This window comes from Syngnathus scovelli, chromosome 17 (genome assembly GCF_024217435.2).
Source record: "Syngnathus scovelli strain Florida chromosome 17, RoL_Ssco_1.2, whole genome shotgun sequence".
Classification (NCBI taxonomy): Eukaryota; Metazoa; Chordata; class Actinopteri; order Syngnathiformes; family Syngnathidae; genus Syngnathus; species Syngnathus scovelli.
This window is the reverse complement of record NC_090863.1, coordinates 10,244,914-10,264,531: the sequence shown is the minus strand read 5'-3', so window position 1 is coordinate 10,264,531 and position 19,618 is coordinate 10,244,914. Positions and strand designations below refer to the sequence as shown.

At 38.9% G+C, this 19,618-nt stretch overlaps 1 protein-coding gene across 10 annotated transcripts in view; it reads right to left on the bottom strand.

The window, feature by feature from the left end:
* The window catches only part of rnf220a (ring finger protein 220a), a 133,736-nt gene that overhangs the window by 6,321 nt on the left and 107,797 nt on the right, over positions 1-19,618 (bottom strand). For 4 of the 10 annotated variants that reach the window (XM_049747532.1, XM_049747536.2, XM_049747531.2 and 1 more), the window contains exons 12-15: positions 18,885-18,996; positions 16,742-16,936; positions 16,261-16,335; positions 13,790-15,146 (exon numbers count right to left, since the gene is read on the bottom strand). In XM_049747532.1, coding sequence (XP_049603489.1) covers positions 15,075-15,146; positions 16,261-16,335; positions 16,742-16,936; positions 18,885-18,996 — 454 coding nt within the window. In that variant the 3' untranslated portion in view covers positions 13,790-15,074. Of the gene's footprint in view, positions 1-13,127; positions 13,280-13,333; positions 13,397-13,789; positions 15,147-16,260; positions 16,336-16,741; positions 16,937-18,884; positions 18,997-19,618 lie in introns of those variants that run through there. The other 6 variants (XM_049747540.2, XM_049747537.2, XM_049747538.2 and 3 more) reach the window with 4 other exon arrangements.

The following is a 19,618-nucleotide window of genomic DNA, read 5'->3' as shown; positions in this document are numbered from 1 at the left end:
TGCAAAATAAATGTGCCTAAATGTCTCAAAATGGATAGAATCTGAAATTACATCCAACAAACTGTTTTCTAATTCAAAAAAATCACATCTCATACAAAATATTTATGCTTTCATCATTTTCACTCAAAGGTTTCTGTGCATGTCAAGTCTTTTGTTTCATTTGTGATAAAAGATGAAGTCATGAAGATTTATTCTTTTGGCGTTAGTAAACAGCGAATATGCAGCCTTTCGTCTCTGACACATCAGACACGTCTGCTATGATGAGCTACCACAACCGTGCCTCAATGGGATTCACAGCAGGGGCAACAATAACGGTCCAACCCCTTTGACTGAAATCCCGCCTACCATAAAATCACAATCATCTAAAGCCTACAATTTTGGGAGGTCCAGCTCGAGTTACTCTCAGGCATTTAGTACAGGAATGTGCTGTTAATATATATAGGTGAGGCTGAACAATGCGTGTTTAATTAAACCTGCCAAGATGTGGCGGGAGCTCGGGCTGGGGTACCATTAGTGTACCCCATGGGGTTGCACAGCAGGGGCAATACTACCTGGCCAACACCTTTTCCTCTGGGCACCCTCAGGATCCCATTGCCTGCACGTTCTCAGGGGTAAAGTGAAAGAAGACAAATTTGGCCAAGAAATGTACATACTGTATTTAATCATTTGGTTTCAATTAATCAGGTTGAAAATAAATTGCACTCTGTTTTATAACTTTCATCCAAAGGTGCAGCCAATAGACCTCACAACAGGGGCAACAATAGCATCCTGGGGTCCCTCCTACCATAAAATCATTTTTATTTATGGTTAGCTTACAGCTCAATTTATTGTCTATGATGTTTGGGTTAAACGTACTACTAAAGAACAATGGGAAATGAAGATGTCATTCTATCCAGGTAGCCAAAGGGAGCTTCATGTGATTTATGGTCAATCCTTACTCTAATGTATAGAATCTTATGATGTTCCACGTCATAGAAGCTCACAAGTTTACTGACTAAAAGGCTGATTGTGAACAAAATTAAAAATATCGATCCATCTGATTTTCTAATTTCTCAAATAAATACTAAAGTGTTGTTTTTCCCACACACATAAAAACAACACCTGATGTTCTTTTCAGTACAACGGGGGCTTATGATCATTTAGAAAAGGGTGGGTAGTTCAAATAGTTATGTGAAAAAAAAAACTTGCTATAACAAATAGCAAAACCTGAAGTGTCTTACCGGATGTTGCACACATAATCGTTTCTCCACGAGAGTCCTCAGGTGGATTTGGATTTAGTTTTATATGTAATTGTTTTAAAACTAAGATTATTGTCATTCAATTTTCACTTGTTAAATTATGGCACTCAGGAACATCAACATTTGGATATCCAGAAATCTAAAATATGTGTGTGTAGTGCTTGCATAGGCACGCCTTGGGTGACTGTGTTCAAGTATTTTTGAGTGGACCCGGAGTGCAGTTACCAGATCCATCGCTCACCTGTCGCCCTGCCAGTATCCTGCGGTGGGAGTGGCGTCACACTGTGGAATGCCTGTTGCCATTTAAGCACCATTACTACCTGCTGCTGCCCTATTCTCTCCGTCCTCTATTGCCTGGGGTTCATATTGGATAAGAGCTGTAAAGCCTTGCGTTTCATGGGGCTGGTTTGAATGTAATTGGAGGGAGGCAGGCACCTCATTCCAAACTCGGTTGGGGGCTACAATCACAGGCAAGCCCTCGTGCCTTTGGGCTGCACCACCAGGAACTTAAGAGGGTCTAAAGAGGGCACCACAGGGGACAATATCAAACACCCCTATAGTCGTGGGATAACGGCAAATAACACCGCAGGAGTGGGAACACACTCGGTCAGAAACACCGTGGTAGTCCGTCTTGTCGAGACTTGATAATGATGTGAGCAAATGAAGAGCTGTGCTCACTTAGTTGAAAAGCAGAAATTGGGAGTTTTTTTTTTTTTTTTTAGAAATTCAACGGAGCTACCGTGTAACGTGATTAAAAGAAACATGCAAGCAATGCTCAGTGAAAATGTCAACCAGCATGTTAACCTCCGAGTCTCGCCCAAGATGACAGTGATTCACTTTTCCACCGAATTTAAAGTCAAACTTGTTTATCCACATGATCTCAGACAAGAAGTGACTTATTTACTTTGCCAATGACAACAAAGCGGCTCTGACTGAGGACATTCAAGCGAACATGAGCAGTAATCTCTCATGTGGGGATCAAAGTGTGTAAAGAAGTGCTGAACAATAAGATAAGTAAGCAAGTTGTGTCAGTAAAGGCAGGGTCTTTGTTTATATAACAAAGCTTAGCTTGTTTGTAGGTGCGTGTGTCACACACACGCCATACACATGGAGATGTAAGCTATCTTGTCCATCTTGATGCATATGTGTGTGTTGTGTATTCCCAGTGTGTATTTACTGTATGAACCTAAAGTGTACATGCTTATCGCGTTGTGTCAGTGTGGATGGATGCACTTTCAAATGGAAGCTGCTTTGACAGTGCAAAGCTGAGCTCAAGTTTCCAACAGGTCATGTGGAGGTAGTAATAACAGACTGATGAAAGCCTGCATCATGTCATCTTCATGTTGGGTTGAGTGGGGGGCACACATGTAGATGGGGTTGAGTGGGGGGTATAGAAGACTGGATACAAGATTTGGGATCGAATTCTCATTTGAATTTCACGCCATTGGTGTAAGTGTGAAACGAAGCACTTGATGTTCCTTATCATCTCTGTGAAGGTGGTAACAGATAAATTGCCGGGATTGAGGAAAGTGCTATATTTCTAGGTATATAATGAATTGACTACAGTTGTACTGTAATTTACAAGTTTAATTATAAGCTTGTAAATTAATTTATTTCAAATCAAATCATCCATTGCTTTTAAAACAAATCGATATGCCATTATTTCTATTCAATTCTCTACCACAAGGGGTGTCAAACTTATTTTTGTCATAGTTTCATTTGGAGGGCCATTATGACCGTCAACATACTGATGAATAACTAAGTTTGAAACCGGAGACTAGTAAAAACTGTTGAAATATTTTTAAAAGATCAATGGTGACAAAAATTGCGAGCAATATCTTTTTAAAAGTGAAGACAATTTGTAACTTTAGTATTGACGGATGAAGTTGATGCACAATTTGTCTTTGGGGCAGCATTCAATTCAATAAACAGTAGCTTGATAAAGATTTTCAAGAAACAATATAATAGACTACATTTTTTTCAGTTTTTTCCAAGACCTGCTTTAAAGACTGGAAAAAATAAGATATGTCTGACAAAATAAACACAAGACTTCTAAATGACATTCTGACCAAGCATGTTGACCACATCAACTGTATTGAACAACCAACACCTTTTATCTGCATTGCCAATTAGAATTCCTAAGTGACTCTCCCATTTGCACGCAGTCACTCTTAGTCCACCTTACCTCCTTGATCAGAATGACAGTAATGACAGTGTTTAGCTCAAATGAGTCATCATTGATCTGCTCACATTTCTAAGGGATTAAGCTAGAGGGAAATCAACCGTCAAAATTGTAGGAGGAGCGGTCTTGGAATGATATTCAAGACTAAGTTAGTACTTGACGTCAATGAACTTCTCTTGAAATATTAGGCGGGAATGCAAAACAAATTTTTTCATTCAAGTGTGGAAAATATTTTTTTTTGCATCCACTACAGCTTGTTCTTGTTATACCATTGCAATACCATTAATGTGGTCTTCACAGTTTGTGTAATGTGGGCTGAGTGGGGCTTTTAATTTAATTGTGAGAATAATGATGATTTATTAAGCTCCCAGTCAGTATTTTGACTTGACTGTGATGTTACAATTGCTTATTTTAGTGTTTTGTTGGATAGGGTCACACCCATATTTTAATCCTATTATACGTTTTGTGTACCGTATTTTCCGCACTATAAGGCAGACGGGATTATAAGGCGCACCTTCAATGAATGGCCCATTTTAAAACTTTGTCCACATATAAAGCACACCGGATTATAAGGCGCATAGAATAAATAACTCAACGTTGCTCAAACGTTAATGCAATCACAATATAGTAACACTCGAAATAGTGAAAACAATAATATATCAAGAACTCAACGTTGCTCAAATGTTAATATCACACAACACACAAAATAAACATGTGAGGGTTACTTTAATAAATTAGTCCTCATCCACGAATCCATATTGGGCCATATATACGTGCATCGGATTATAAAGCTTTTGAGAAAATTGGAGGTTTTTAGGTGAGCCTTATAGTGCGGAAAATACGATACATTTTGCTTAAAATATGCACTACATGTATTTTCCACCATTCACTCCTAAAACTTGTATTTCTATTATTTATCTAATTGTCATAAACACAAATGCCCGAGGAAGTCACCCCCCACTCCCCACCTCGGATATGCCCAAAACTACCCATCATCAACGTAGGCTAAGCATAAAGGAATCAGTGTGTCGCCTGAACAGGAACTCAATAATTTTGTCTTCCTCTGATCAGGTTAAAGATCTGATCTTTGATTCATGAGTAATCACAAGTTCCCATGCAGTCCTGTCTCCACTGTTCACCTCAACCGTGCATGTAGGAAGTGGAGGGAAAGCCCCTTGAAATCCCGGCCGGACGTCTGTGTAGCCTGAGAACCCCAAAATTAAGAACCTCACAAATTATTCAGCAACTAACTACCCGAGTTGGGGGGGGGAACAAAACATAAATTTGTGTCAGATATAAACTATAAAATGTCACATCGATTAAACTATGTGAGTTGAGGGATCTATTTATTTTAATTCTATTGCACAAGCAGACATTTTAGAAACCACCAAATCGCCCCCAGTGGATCACCTTAATAATCAGGAACTAACTAATAGAGACAAATTCAAGTGGAGGAAGTAGACTGGAGTGTGACTATAGCAGGTCAGCTATAGCACACGGTAAATGTCTTCTGTACTTTCCTTCGTGAAGGAAACGCACCCCACCGGGGACTATTAGCCAAGACCCCATTAGCGGTACAAAAGTGGAAACTCAGCATTTCTCGCTTGTGTCATTGTGGAAATGGAAAGCTTGTGAACCAAGAAGTTGAGGGCAGTTTGATAACATGACGGCAAACATTGAAGACCTTTCACATCTGTCATTCTGAATCTATCAATTTAAATATCCGATTACGCTCACTGGCAACTTGATTAGTGTCAACTTGTTACTGATGCAAATTTCTCAGGCAATCCCAAAGTGATTTACAAATGGTTATTCTGGCTCTTGTGTGTCGGCCTGGTGATGGTTAAATTTGGCGGATGTTGTCTTATCACATTGTGACCATAGCGCATCATCCTCGTAAATGAGTTTCCAAAAGATGACAATGATAATCGAGTACAGAGCTTTTTGGAATGAAGAAGGGACTGAGGAGTCACTTCATAGCTATGCATCTGACAGATCATCTGAAGGATATCAGTATTGGCCACAAATAATGTTAAAAAGGTCAAAGGACCAAACCAGATGAAGTTTATCTAGAAATATTTTTACTCTGTGATCATTTCAAAAGAGAGATTGAGAGAAAGAAAGAGTGAAATAAATGCGATACAATTTGGGGCATTTGGTTTGGCCCCTATTCAGTGGCTTTTAGGATTATGAATAAACACACAGACAGAAAAATGTACACGCATGGCTCAAGGCACGTATTGTTCATTCCCTTGAGAAAACAACGGCAAACTGACTCTGTAATGCAGAAAGGAAGCGTTGGGTCTCGCTGACGACAAACTTCAAAGTGCCCAGATTGGCCACTAATTGGCTCTGGGAGATTTTGTATTTAGATGCCGTTACAGCACTGGCACCACAGCACAGTCTCAATGGCAAGCCCAGATAGAACATAGTACTTCCTTTTTTTTCCCCATTTCATTCCCATTCTTCATCTCCATTATTACTCACTCACTGACTCACACACATTTCTTGAGTTTCTAACATTGCAGTGAATTTGACAGCTATGACTCCCCTGATACTGTTCAAGAGTCGTTCAAAAGATTCACTCACAAAATCTTTCAGTGCTAATTTTAATACTTCACAAAGACAACCATCTTTACAATTTCATAAATGGTCAGATAGATTTGTATCATTTCGAAACTGCATGCTGTATTTACTTGGGTTGTTTTTGTATGATATTAAAATTGGCTCGAAAATCGGTATTATCTTTGTGAAATATGTAAAATAAACGGATAAATTGGGAAAATATAAATGAAACTCCCTAACAAATCATGAAGGGGTCAAATATTTACTGTTTTTGCCTTGGTCAAAATGCCGAGTCCGAGTCCTGAAAATATAATTAAACCTGACAAATGCAATTGCACAGGAAATTAAAAGGAAAGTGTTCAAAGAGTTATTTGTTAACAGCGTTTCCTTCTGGTTACGACAGTTGATGATTTACATACCATAACTAGGCACGGCAGTCCAATTACTAAATAGCTCAAGCTAAATATAATTAAAGCAAAGATGCTCTTTGTTTTCAGCTTTATTAATTACTATCACATACGAGCTTCATGATTCCGAACAGAAAGACGGTTTTGCAGCCGTTTGGGAATTATTGACTCTTGCACTGGACAATATTTTCTTTCTTTCTATTTTCTTTTCTCGCTTTAACATTTCTTTTTCTCGCTTTAGGAAGACATGCTTTAGAAGTATGTTTGGTTTTGCTTCATTTACATCAAACTTAAATAACGTTGCATGTCTTCCAGACATCGTTAACATAATCTGAATAAAAACTGAAGAAGTAAACTTGACCTCCAACCCTTAACACTAACCATATCAGCAAAGTTAGGATAGGTAGTTTGATGTGGATGAGTTTGAGAGACATGAGCTTTGCACCTACAAAACACATTTGAGATGAACTGCAACATAGTGGAATTATGACCGGAAAAGCACATTCCACTAACTGCAAACAGGCTTTCATTTGTATCGCATTTTTAAAACTATAAAGTACTCAAAGTGTCTCCGCAAACACTATTGATGATGTCACTCGCTAGTTTTTATGGATGATCAAAGATGAAACTTGTTATTCTGCAAATGAATATCATAACATTTTGTTGAATTTTGAAACTCCATCCTCATGCCATAAACAGAAAATGTGTACAACAAAATGAAAACGTTAAATTAGATCGGGCCAAACTCGCGTCTAGTCAGATGAGGTAACCCCAACGTGAATGTTCTGACTGCCACTGTCTGGGTCACCGACATAAGCCTTTGACTGGAACCTCTTCTTGAAGCTCAAAGTAATTTCCTGCAATGCTTTTATTTATTTTTTTCAGAGGATTCCAGGATGCAAAGCTTAATGTTGGCGCAGTGATGTAAATTTGCAGTTCAAGAACCTCATTTCTATAATTTACGAATTACAATGTTCCCTCGCCACTTCACAGTTGGGTTATTGCAGCCTCAGTCTATCACGGGGTTTACATTTGTAACCTTAATTTCATCTTTAGCTATTTCAGAGTTTTTTTTTGCAATTTTTCTTTTTGCTAATCGATATCTCTGCTTTCCTTTCTGATACAATGTAGCGAATAAATCATATGAAATGAAGTATTAAAAACATCTATATTCATATTTGATCATTAATCTTTATCTGGTATCGGAAGCATCAATATTTAAGACAATATCCGAATATTCAGAGTTCTGTTGCTTAAAGATTATTACGGGATGCAAACCAAAGCTGCAGTGCGGGGCCACACAAGCCTACATTCTACATGATCGCTTAAATTTTTGTTTTGTTGAAATAACAGCAATAAATATATCTAATGACTAATTAGAATTCCTTTCTTAAAAGTAATAAGTCAAGAAATCAAATTATAATGGACTTATGAAGTGGAGAGAGATTCCCACACCTACAGCATATGACACTAGAAGAGAATATCAAACAAAAAACTTGTGTTTGGCTTTATTTAGACTAAAATATGTTCAAATGAAAACAGGCAGATTTCTTGAGGCGTTTCACAACAGCATGAGGACATCAGTCACAAATAAAATTAGCGCTTCTGTCAAGACTCCTGCGGCATATCTCTTTGAATTTTCATGTTATTGACATTCACGGTTAATTAAATCCTCAGGTCATGAACATGCTGGGTGCAAAAAAAACCAACAAAAAAACAACAACATTCAGGCTGACATTTCCTGATTAAGATGATTTCCACCATTCATGTCAATCTAGCGTATAATACGGCATATCACACATCGCTTCCCGATGTCAGTTGTAATCGACTGCTGAACACATCCATTCCACATGAAACACACCTAAGGAATTCAACCAACAAGACGCGATGCTTGCCAAAAATTCAATTCATCTTTTGAAGCAGAAAATGACAAGAAAGATCATCAACAACATCATCGCTGTCCTTAATACAACTTAAACATTCAAATTCTCTATTGGGCAATGCTTCTAAAACCTCTTTTATTTAGCCAAAGAAAAGGTATTGTTTGTAACAATGCATGCGCCTTCCTTACGTGGAGAGATGATCCCTGTGAAAGGTATGGCTACTAGTATCGAATACACAGTTAACACAGCACGTCAAGCTTTCGGTCATTGGATCCAGTCAGGCAATCACTAAATCACACCACAATAGCCATGGACTGGGCTCATTCACGCAGGCCACATGAAAAGACACTGAGAGAAAGAGGGAAGTCTGACTTCCACAGCTCAAGCCAGACAAACAAAAGACTCAGGATCAGCTCAGCCTCAGGACAAAATCATATGACACTGGCACACAGGAAATCACCCAAATTGTCCATTGTCTGGGACAACATCAAAATCCCTCATCCTCCATGCAGGCACAGATATGCAGGGTGGGAGAGAGCTGAGAGATGGATAGGTGAGGCCAAGAAAGTGGAAGATGTGAAAAAGAAGGGGAGGGTAGTGTTTTTTTTTTTTAGTTGTTTTCACTTAAATTTGTAATAGGTTGAATTTTCATCACTGCTAATAAGCTGACCTGGGTTGTTAACATTAAATGCAAGAGCCAAACACTCATAAAATAATGCACTGTGTTGTTTTTTTTCAGACACTAATCCCATTAATGATGTCTGACAATATTTACAATGTGCAACGTTCTTTTACCCATAAATCTCAAATGATAATTTGTACAACAGTCCAAGAAAATCATAATGTCCTATCACTGGTGAGTTATTTTTGGACCAGCCTTATGGGGCTACTCATGTGGTGAGGACCATTGTGAGGACCTTTGATTTAAACATGTTCAACAAAACAATGTCATGTCATCAAACTTTAGTACAGTACCGTATTTTCCGCACTATAAGGCGCACCGGATTATAAGGCGCACCTTCAATGAATGGCCCATTTTAAAACTTTGTCCATATATAAGGCGCACCGGATTATAAGGCGCACCTTCAATGAATGGCCCATTTTAAAACTTTGTCCGTATATAAGATATATACATTTGGCCCACGGGCCAGACTTTGGACACGCCTGCTGTAGTGGCTCAATATTGATCCATATATAAGGCGCACCTGATTATAAGGCGCACTGTCAGCTTTAGAGAAAATTGGAGGTTTTTAAGTGCGCCTTATAGTGCGGAAAATACGGTACATTAATGCTAACATATGACGTGAAACTGTATGAAAATATAAACTGAAATTAACATGGATGCTAAAGTAACTTACTGTACAACACACCACACATTGTGTTCAAAACGTTCACAAGGTGGATGTTTGAAGTAGTATTAAAAATCGGTTATAGTCAGTGAACACTGCACATACAATGCACAGATATGTACAAACAGGCAACTCTCTGTCTTGCCCTCATTTCTCATTTCACACTCCTGATGGGGAGTAAGACACACAGGGCCGGTTTGTGTTGTGTGACTTGTGACTCCGTGTAATGACCAAATGATGAAATGACCGCTAAAAGACCGCTGAAAGAAATGTGCCATAGGCTAATGTACGTTTAGTGGGGAAGCCATCAAAAAGTAAGCCTGATATTTCAACAGGTAGTAAACTGAGAATGCATATTCAACATAGAATGCCCTGCAGTGACACATTCCAAAAATATTGAATCATGCCACAACACACACCATAAACATGACAGATTTTAGTTGACTATTAAAAGTCAAAGAACGACACTTACTTCAAATCACCTCGGAAAAATACTCCTGCAAAAACTTTTTTATTTTTTAGAAGCTTTGGTAAACTACTAAAGCATGTCTCAGTGGGCGTGTGCTTTTTTCTATGTACGCAAAGACTACAACAGCAGCACTTGTGTACATTACTTTAAGTCTTCACTAACAAAGCATTGTTTGAAATGTTTGTAAAAATCTTTACAAAAACAAGAATAGTTGACTCTTCCCATTTGACAAACTGACTAATTACAGGATTAGCACCTGTTAAATCTAAGATTTACCTAAAGTAATCCAAAAGGTAGTGGGCCTTTACAAACAGTGTAAAAAGAGTTTACACAAGTATAAATTTAGTCATAACATAAGTAGTTACGCTTCTTTTTGACTTTTTTTTTTTTCAGCACAGATGAACATAGCCAGACTACTGTTGCGGATTGTGTTGCCTACAGTTTTGGACAGGTCAATTCTAAAATATAATATATTTGATAGTACTAGTTACTTGCATTTGAAAGTAGTAAATAAAACCATATACGGTATATAACCAATATAAGCTTAAATCATCAACATACTGTAATAATTTTCACACATGGGAGAGAGAAATTTATATTTCCAACAGAGTGTTCCTTTTATCAGCGTAACTGATGTTTTTTTTAATTTATTTTAAAGTATAATTCATGATAGATGTGTTAGGTAGGTGTATTAGACCTAGGTAGGTAGGTAGGTAGGTAGGTAGGTAGGTAGGTAGGTAGGTAGGTAGGTAGGTAGGTAGGTAGGTAGGTAGGTAGGTAGGTAGGTAGGTAGGTAGAAAATTGTTGAAAAATGTGCCTTAGTTTAGTAATTTGTGTTTCAGTAAAACCAGCAGGTTTGTTTTGCTCAGTTTAAGTGTGTTTTTCCCTCAAGGGAGAAAACTATTAAATATGCATATTCTTTGATATTTTAATATGTTTCAACATTTGGGCCAACTTTCTTGAGCTCTTGTAAGTCATTACAGATGCAAACATAGTTTGCATGCACATTTAATTTTCAGTTAAGCAAAACGCTTTGATGAACTTACGACCCTTTTTGGGAAGACTGACAATCATGATAGTTTTTTTTTTTACAAACTATGTGGGAAGGTTGGGTATATGCACCCACCAAACAGACTCACAAATGCTTACATCCCTTTATCTCATGTTATCATATTCCGATTTCAAGACACTGGAAACCTATATTAGACACCCACCCCTTTCGTCCCAACACGTGCATGCTGGCTTCCGAGGCCAACGTTCTCCCCAGGGGGATCATCAAGATGAAAGACACTCTGATGATGGAGAAGGAACTTTATTTTCTACTTTTGCGTCCCTTTTGTAATAATATTAAGTGGAAGAAGAAGAAAAAGAAGAAGAGTAACCATATGTTGATGTAATTTATGAATGAGAAAGGCATTAATACTCAGGTACTCAAAAGTTCTCCTTGCTTGTGTCATAAGGACCTGGAGCTTATTGAAACTGACTTTAAGGAAGGGACTGGCAAGAATAGACTTTCGCAGGGTTAAAAATGTCATGAAAAATGGAATCGTCACATGTAAGTGTGTTTGCAAGTCAATAGCAAAGCAACAAGCTATACGTATTCAAGGAAACGTGTCCAAGAAATAAATATGGAGCCATCTTAGAGATGAAGAGGGGGGTCTGAAAAAGTTGTCTGATCCAACTTAGAGCAGCATAATTACGAAAGAAGTATTTGAGCAAGAACAGCTGACAGATGGCTCACAAGGCAACAGGTTCAAACGACTCGAATAGTGTTGAAGTCAGCTCGTATCAGGTTCATTTGCCAAGAGACTTTGATCGAAACCATGACAGGTGACACTGCAGCCAACAAGCCAAAAAGTATAGAAATATAGCACATATGTAACAATAATGGCAGAAAGGTTACAGTGAAAACCAAATGTATTAGCATATCATGACAACACCCACTTATTTGCATTCATATTTAAAAATTATTTTATGCCTTGTGGTGGTAATTATTATTAAACATTGGTGAGGGAATTTGACAAAAAAGTTTGAAATAATGGAATTGGCAAAAAAAAATTACTTGGAAATAATAAATAATTGATTGAGCTCTGATAATTTTGAGTAAAACAACAAAAGATTGAATTTGTTAAATTTAATTTGTCACATGTGTGGACATTGGATGTTGTTTAACATTGCATTTAATATTTTTGCTTGCAATTATGTGAAAGCAATAATTTTGGTAGATGTCGACTAAGAATCATACTGGAGGCAATTTTTTTAAAAAGGTTTGCATTCAGGTGAGTTGTAAGTTTTTGTCTTGTTATAATTAAATGTGTCAAGAGTTAAAATCACAGGTAGATTTGTGGGTGGCCAGGGAGGGTACAAGGGGTGTCCATAACCAACCTGCAAACTCATCAGTATCGCAAAGAGCTACTTTTCTTAACCATCTGAAATAGCTGTGTAATAGTAGATCATCTGCATTTCAGAAAATCTCAGCAAATGGTGATGATGGGATAAAAATGCCTTAAAGTGGATTAGGAGTTTTACTACCAAAACTTATTTGTTTTTGCAAAGTGGAGTGGACTTTTAAGCTTTAAATATGGCTTTAATATCATAAAATTATATTCTGCATACTCGTGTTATGGTGACTTTGCCATTGAAATTGTGATTGCATGACAAGAGGGACACTTTTCCTGCCTGACATTGCCCCCATGTGGAGAAACTGAGTCACTGCTGTTAGAATTATTGCCGGCTACTGTCTATTGCAAGGGAATCACGATATTTGAGTCAGATTTATTAACTTATAAACACAGTCCCTGCTATTAAAAAATATTTTAAAAATGTCAGCATCCTTTTGCATACGTATTTAGTCACATAAAACATTATTGCAATTTCTTGTTTATTTAGAAGGCTATTCATTAAATGTGTTTTGCAAATAATGAATTTTAAAACAGGACTGTACAATAGTAATATTTGATATGCAGACCGTTCAACAATATAAATAATGAACATTAAAACAATAAAATTTTTAGTTTTGGATTATTTGTGTCATCCACTGATATTTTGGATCAAATAAAATTGTTTTATTGTACCTTCACTCCCTCAGAGAAATTTACTGCAAATCCGCTAGATGGCGGTGCTCCCTTAAGTTTAAGCATAATGTGAACGGTCAAAAGAATCTGCTTCCATTTCATATTCCCTTCCCTAGATGAATGCATAAAGTCACACAGTGGTTATAATCACGTACTTTCTACATACCAAGATTTACCGTCTTCAAATTCCCAGGATCAAGAGTATTCTCAGGTTCAGCCAGCTCTCAACCTACAACCCATTATAAAACAAGAGGCAAGAAACAAAAAGGCCCAAATAGGTCAAGTGAGATTTACAATCATTTAATTAATGTGAAATGTAATATACAAATGGGAAAGACGTCCCTTTTCCAAGAATATACAAGACACAAAATTATTGACATAATTCATGTCGTGCAAATTTGTCATCTTTGGGGCAGGTTTGAATCAACGTAAAAGCCAAGAATGAGATTGTAAATGTTTCACTCTGCTGATTATCAAATGTTCCAAGTGTTTGATAGCTACGTAAAGAATACAAAATGATAATAATCAACAGTAAGGATGAGCCTATTGAAATGTGCACAACCAGAAAAAAAGCATTTTTTTAATTTGACGACCCGGGGACTTGTGAACAGGACCACTCGTGTTACTTAAGAATGTTTTATTTTCTTTTTCAACAATTTTAACAACAATACAGACGCCACAGAATACATAGTTTTACAAACACAAAGCACACCACCACCTTGGCTGCTGCTGCCCGAGGATAAGGGGCAGGGTTAAGCTGCAGGTTGTTGCCAGTTCAGCAAGAGCCGCTCCTCTTTTTCTAGAGGCTTGCACTCATTGAACTAGAAAAGTTTGGTATCTTCAGGTTGTATTTTTTTGCAGCGAAGCAGTATGAGAATGAAGGAAAATGACTTTTGGTGAGAATCTTTCAGTTGAAACTTAAGGATCTGTATTTCCAAGTGAAGAGTTTTTGGAGTTGGAAAAAAAAAAAAATCCAAGAAAAACAAACGCAGCAGCTCGTGCTTGTTTGGCGTAAAGTCGTGGAAAGTAGGAATTTCTCCCAACCATAAAAACAAACAAAAGATCATCACTTGACTTTTTTTTAGTGCTACACTCAATTAGGTATTCTGCAGAAGTACACCTAAATCTTGACCATCTACTTTTGAGTAGTTTTTTTTTTTTCTCTGTACAATGAAGATGTTCAAACTGTATTGTTTTTGGAAAATACAGAAGGCTTCTTTAACTCCAGCCATTTTTTACCCCAAATCTTCGAACCAAAAACGCAACTTAAATATTGTACACACCTGCGTGTCTGCTCAGAAAACTGTATGCATTTGTGTTCCGTGCGTGTACCCCAAAATGTTTAAACTCTAACTTTGTAAACATACACAACCGTAACTACATGTGCTTGAACTGCATCTTCAACGGGGGAGGGGGGGGGAGTATGCATTCCTTAAGAAACAAACAAAAAAGAGGTAGGGGATTATCTAGAAACGAGGCGGAGCACGAGTCCACCTCGCGATAATAACTGGGAGATTCTTCTTAGTTGGTCTGAAAGCTCAGTTGTCATGGACTGGCCTCTTCTAGAGTTTTATTTCTGCATACAATAAGGGATATAAATTTTTTGGTGAGTGGGTGAGTCACGTGTGTGAGGATATCCGCCGAATAACTGTCCATCGGTAGATGACATCCAAAATCGTGGAGGAACGTCCAGTCTCCCCATGTTACTGTGGGAAGGTGCGCGAGGGCGGCAAGAGACAGTGAGCGCTGCTCGTGTCCTTTGTTCAGTCCAGTCAGCTCAACTTCTTTTTTTTGCGGGGGGGGGGGAAGGTTTGGCATCAACATCCTGGTCCACAGAATTGCCGGGGCGGGGTAAACAAAATGACAATGAAATCCACGGTGGTGGCCGATGCATGGAGGTGCTCTCTTTACAAGAAGACACGCCGCAGGTCCCCGGGTGAGGTGATGGTGTTGCACTGAGGGCACAACTTCTTGTTCCCCTATGGACAATTGGCAAAAAACACTTCCACTTCAACACCTTACCAGATAAATTGGCATTTGAGCTAACCAAATATGTGGCGAACAGCAACGATTGCTTTTAGCAAGAAGGAGCATGCACAGTGTGCTTTCAGTGTCAAACTGCGGCCCTTCTCTTGGCAGGAGGTTTTCTGCCTTTGATAATACGTTTCAAGTTGGCAAACACCATTTTTTTCCAGCTTGGAATCGTTCTCTGCGTGTGATGACGGCAGACGAGTTTGTGCCAGTCATGCTGCGCTCCAGCCGCTTTACTTTGCTACGCTTAAAGCAGCGAGGGGCTGGGCAGGCGTTAACGAGAATCTGCAGCATTCACTTTGATCCACTTGGCCCTCGAATTTTTATCGCTGTCTCCGGGCTATGAGTTTAATGTTCCATTATTAGACCGGTGGTGGTAGCACGGATGAGCAGACACTCAAAAAATTCACAGGTATAAGTTAGAAAGAAACATAAGGCCTCATTTAAGGTCTTATTTATGTCCCTTTGGTAATCAAGCGACAGGAAATAAAAGTCAGCTGACTGCAGCTTAAAAATAACAATTTTCTTTGGGCACTCTTGCCAAATGCATTGTTAGACTACCTTAAGCAGTGGTCAGCAATGCATTTTGCAAATGGGCCAGGTGAAAAACTGGAAGACTTGCCAAGGGCCAAGCCAACATGGTAACCTCCACCTTCACCAATATGACCTTGTTTCAATAAAAAGCTATGGGTAAATATGGTATGTAAAAAAATTATAAGCGATCATTGAAATTACGACTTAACACCATTTATGCACCAACTACAAATTCATGTTGTACGTTCCTAGTCAAGAGTTTCAAGTACAGATGAGTAGACAGTATAATATCGACAGTGATGTATAAATATTTGTGTCATCCCCCCCCCCTTTGTTTCACTCTAGAAAGACCTGGGCATAGATACGAAGCCGGCAAATCGAGTATCCGATCAATACATATGATTTGAAAAAAAAATCTCAAGAAATATTTTTAACTGTGAAAGGTTACCCTCAGTTTTCTTGTCATAGCTGTATAAGAAGGATTCTAGACTTTTGTCTACAATCTGTGTGCGTCCATATGAGACATACCAGAGTCCTGAGCCAGCATTCTTCACAGTGGACATGCCAGCACTGTATGGAGGTGAGTGGCATCGTGTAGGAATCCTGCAGAGACAGAAATAAGAAGGGTTGGCTCAAAATCTGTAGGACACCATCACCCCTCAGTCATCTCGGTAAACAAAAAAACAGAACAGCACTGTACGACAAAGACCAACTCTGACCAATTGGGTGCATGACACCACTGACCATGACGCGACATCATCAGCCACAGAACCATTAAGCAAGGCAGCATGGAGGGGAGGCATTTGAGCAGCGACCCGCGTCGGGTCGTTAATGCACACGCACGCACAGACAATATCAGGCAGGCAACAAGCGGCGGGCGCAGGCTGAGGGAGAAGATGAGGGAGACAGCCATGAATGAATCCAATCTTATTGGTGCTTGTTTGTTTTTCTCTCAAAAGGACGGAGAAATGAGGGAGGAGGTGGTCAAGAGAGGGCGGGAAAGCCTTACCCTCCGTAGAGGCTGTGGAAGGAGCCTCTTTATGCTGCTGCCGTAGCCACCAATCACAAGGCCCCTGTACAGGTAGTACAAGCCAAGGGGGAGGGACTTAGGCTGCCTCTCTCTGACCTCACTGGCCATAGGGCGGGGCCCTGGCCATGCCCCTAGTCTCTTGATTTCCACACCTGACTGGATAGCAGGCTTCCTCTGCGGAAGGGAAGGATGAGGGTGTTGGGGGAGGAAAGGGGGCGAAAGGTGGCAGCACAGAGGCGGCTTGTCGTGATTGCACTCGCATACGCGTGCAGTGCACTATGGATACAAAACACCAAAGTCTCATTCAGATGAGAGCATGTGTACTAGTGAGAGCCAGCCAGTGAGGACACAGCAAATAGAATCTTTTTAAGGACACATATCCTCCATCCCGAAGACGGTTTTTATAGTTGTATACCATTTAATGTTACTGAGCAGAAATGACATCACTCACAAAACTGCATTTATAATTATCTGTGATACAATGAAACACAGCAGATTATGTAAAGATAGGAGAATTACCTCATATTGACATTACAATTGTAAAATAAGATTAATGAGGAGGTTCAATTAGAAGTGGAACCATTTGATTGTTTTTGATTCACTGGGAGAACAATTTGATTTGATACGTCTCGGTTTGAGTATGATGCAGTGAGTTTCTTCTTGTAATTTAAACACCTATGAATGAAATTGGCAGTAATTTAACTCTGGCATTTCTTTTATTAAAAAAAAAAACTCCTCAATAAAAGTTGAGTCGCTTGCAAATTAATATATTCTAATTATATAAAAAAATCACATCTTTCACTTCAAAAGTCACAGTCTGCAGAGTTGTTAAATATCCACTGTATTTGTCTTTTTATGCATGTGAGCCCAAATCCTTGTTCATAATGAAAGACAGTGACAGATGATAAGGAGAGCGGAGGCATGTGTCCACAGCACATTGCATGATCAATTATCGCCTGGGGCACCAAGCGACCTTTAGGAAGTGCAAGCGTCTGTAATTACCCATGCACACACAAGCACAAGCACAAGATGTGGCCGCTGCAGTGTCTCCACAAGTGAAGCATGTCAAAATGGGTACTTGACACAAACACTCTCCCCAAAAAATAAATAACAAAAAAAAAAAACAAGGCGGGGAGGGGGGCTGCAATCTGTAGTCCAATCAAATGACGCAGAACATCCACCGAACTGACAATATGTCTCGTATATGTTATCACCACAGATGAGCATGTAGCCTTTATCATTGATCTGTGAGGCTAATCAATCCTGACCACAAACACGAGGTCTCTTTTTACCTGACAGCGCAATTTCATCAACCTCCTAAAGACGGGAATCATCCAATTTGTTAAGTATTGATGTATGCAGACCACAGTAATTCAGTGTTTGAGAATGTCTGTGTGGTAAATAGTAATGTGCAATATTTTCTTGATGACAGACTCTGATAGAATTGGCAGTTAAATAATTTAATAAATGTGCATACAAATACCAGCTCGGTTCCTGTCTCCCATGAATAGCGCAGAACATTGTTGGCCAATGTAGTTTCTCATTTAAAGGTTTTCTATTTATTTGTTATCTATTTATTTGCATGAGAAGGATATAACCAGCAGATTTCTACTTTTTTTTTTTTAGGTCATGGCATTTGGCAATTATTGGATTGTGTCATTTTTGTTAGCAGAAATTCACCATGCAATCCTGGTACCATTACTTGGTGCATCAGCATGCTGTACTCACGTTGAAATGGCGTTTCCACCCAGACTTTTTATTTTGACACGTTTTCATTTTTGGAAAATCCTGTCATGTCGCCACGGGAAGCACTTAAGTTACACAAAGTCATGCAGCTTTCCAACAGCCATCACAACACACAAAACACCACCACCACCACACCATTGCAGCCAAAGAATCAGAAAACATCTATCACAAAATGAGTGAGGAACCTAAGTTGGGGAAACTACCACACTTGTGTTTTGTTGCATAATAGTCCAACCCTGAGAAATACCTCCCTTAAAATCTTGGGTTGTCAGTTACAGGTCACAAATGACCTGACAAAGTGCTAGTACACCCGAACTAAATGGTGCTCCATCAGACAGAAAAAAAAAGTCCATCACCAACTCTACTCTATACTCACCATGCAAATGAGACACTTGTATCGGTCTCCTCTCAGTATCTGCTTCTCCAACTCTCTGATTCGAGCTTTCAGAGCCTCCATGGTGGTAGCTGTGGACTCATCTTCAGTGACTCTGAGAAAACAAGAAAGGGAGAAAAATATATTTTGGCGTAGGAGAAAAAAAATAGAAGATGCATTAAATTGGTGCAATTAAGAGCATGAAAATAGCAAATTTATTGGGAGACATCTGTCATTACAACTGGATCTCGGTCCTAACTTTAAACAAATTTATGATTATAACAAAAGTATGCCGTACCTCATCTTCAAAGCAAAACTAACATTTACTGCCTAACTGAATGAAAGCCTGACTCACCAACCTATCCCTTTTAAACTTTGTTACCCTCTACTCGTATTGCTTGTAAAAGACCATTTTAGTCCATTAGCCTTGATTAACCTTCTATCTTATAAAGCATTAACCCTAACCCTGACCCCCCCCTAACCCTAACCCTAACCCTAACTCAAGCTTTGAAAGCCTAGTTAGAAACCCTAATCTTAGAAACCCTAAAAGTAGTTGGAAACTCTCGTTGGAAACCCTAACCCTAGCTTTAAAACCTAGTTCAAAACCATAACCTTGGTTTAAAACTCGAGTCGGAAACCCTAACCCTCGTTTGAAACCTTAATTAGCGATGGCAAGACTCCTTGGAAACACTAGCTCTAACCCTAACCCTAGCTCTAACCCTAACCCTAGCTCTAGC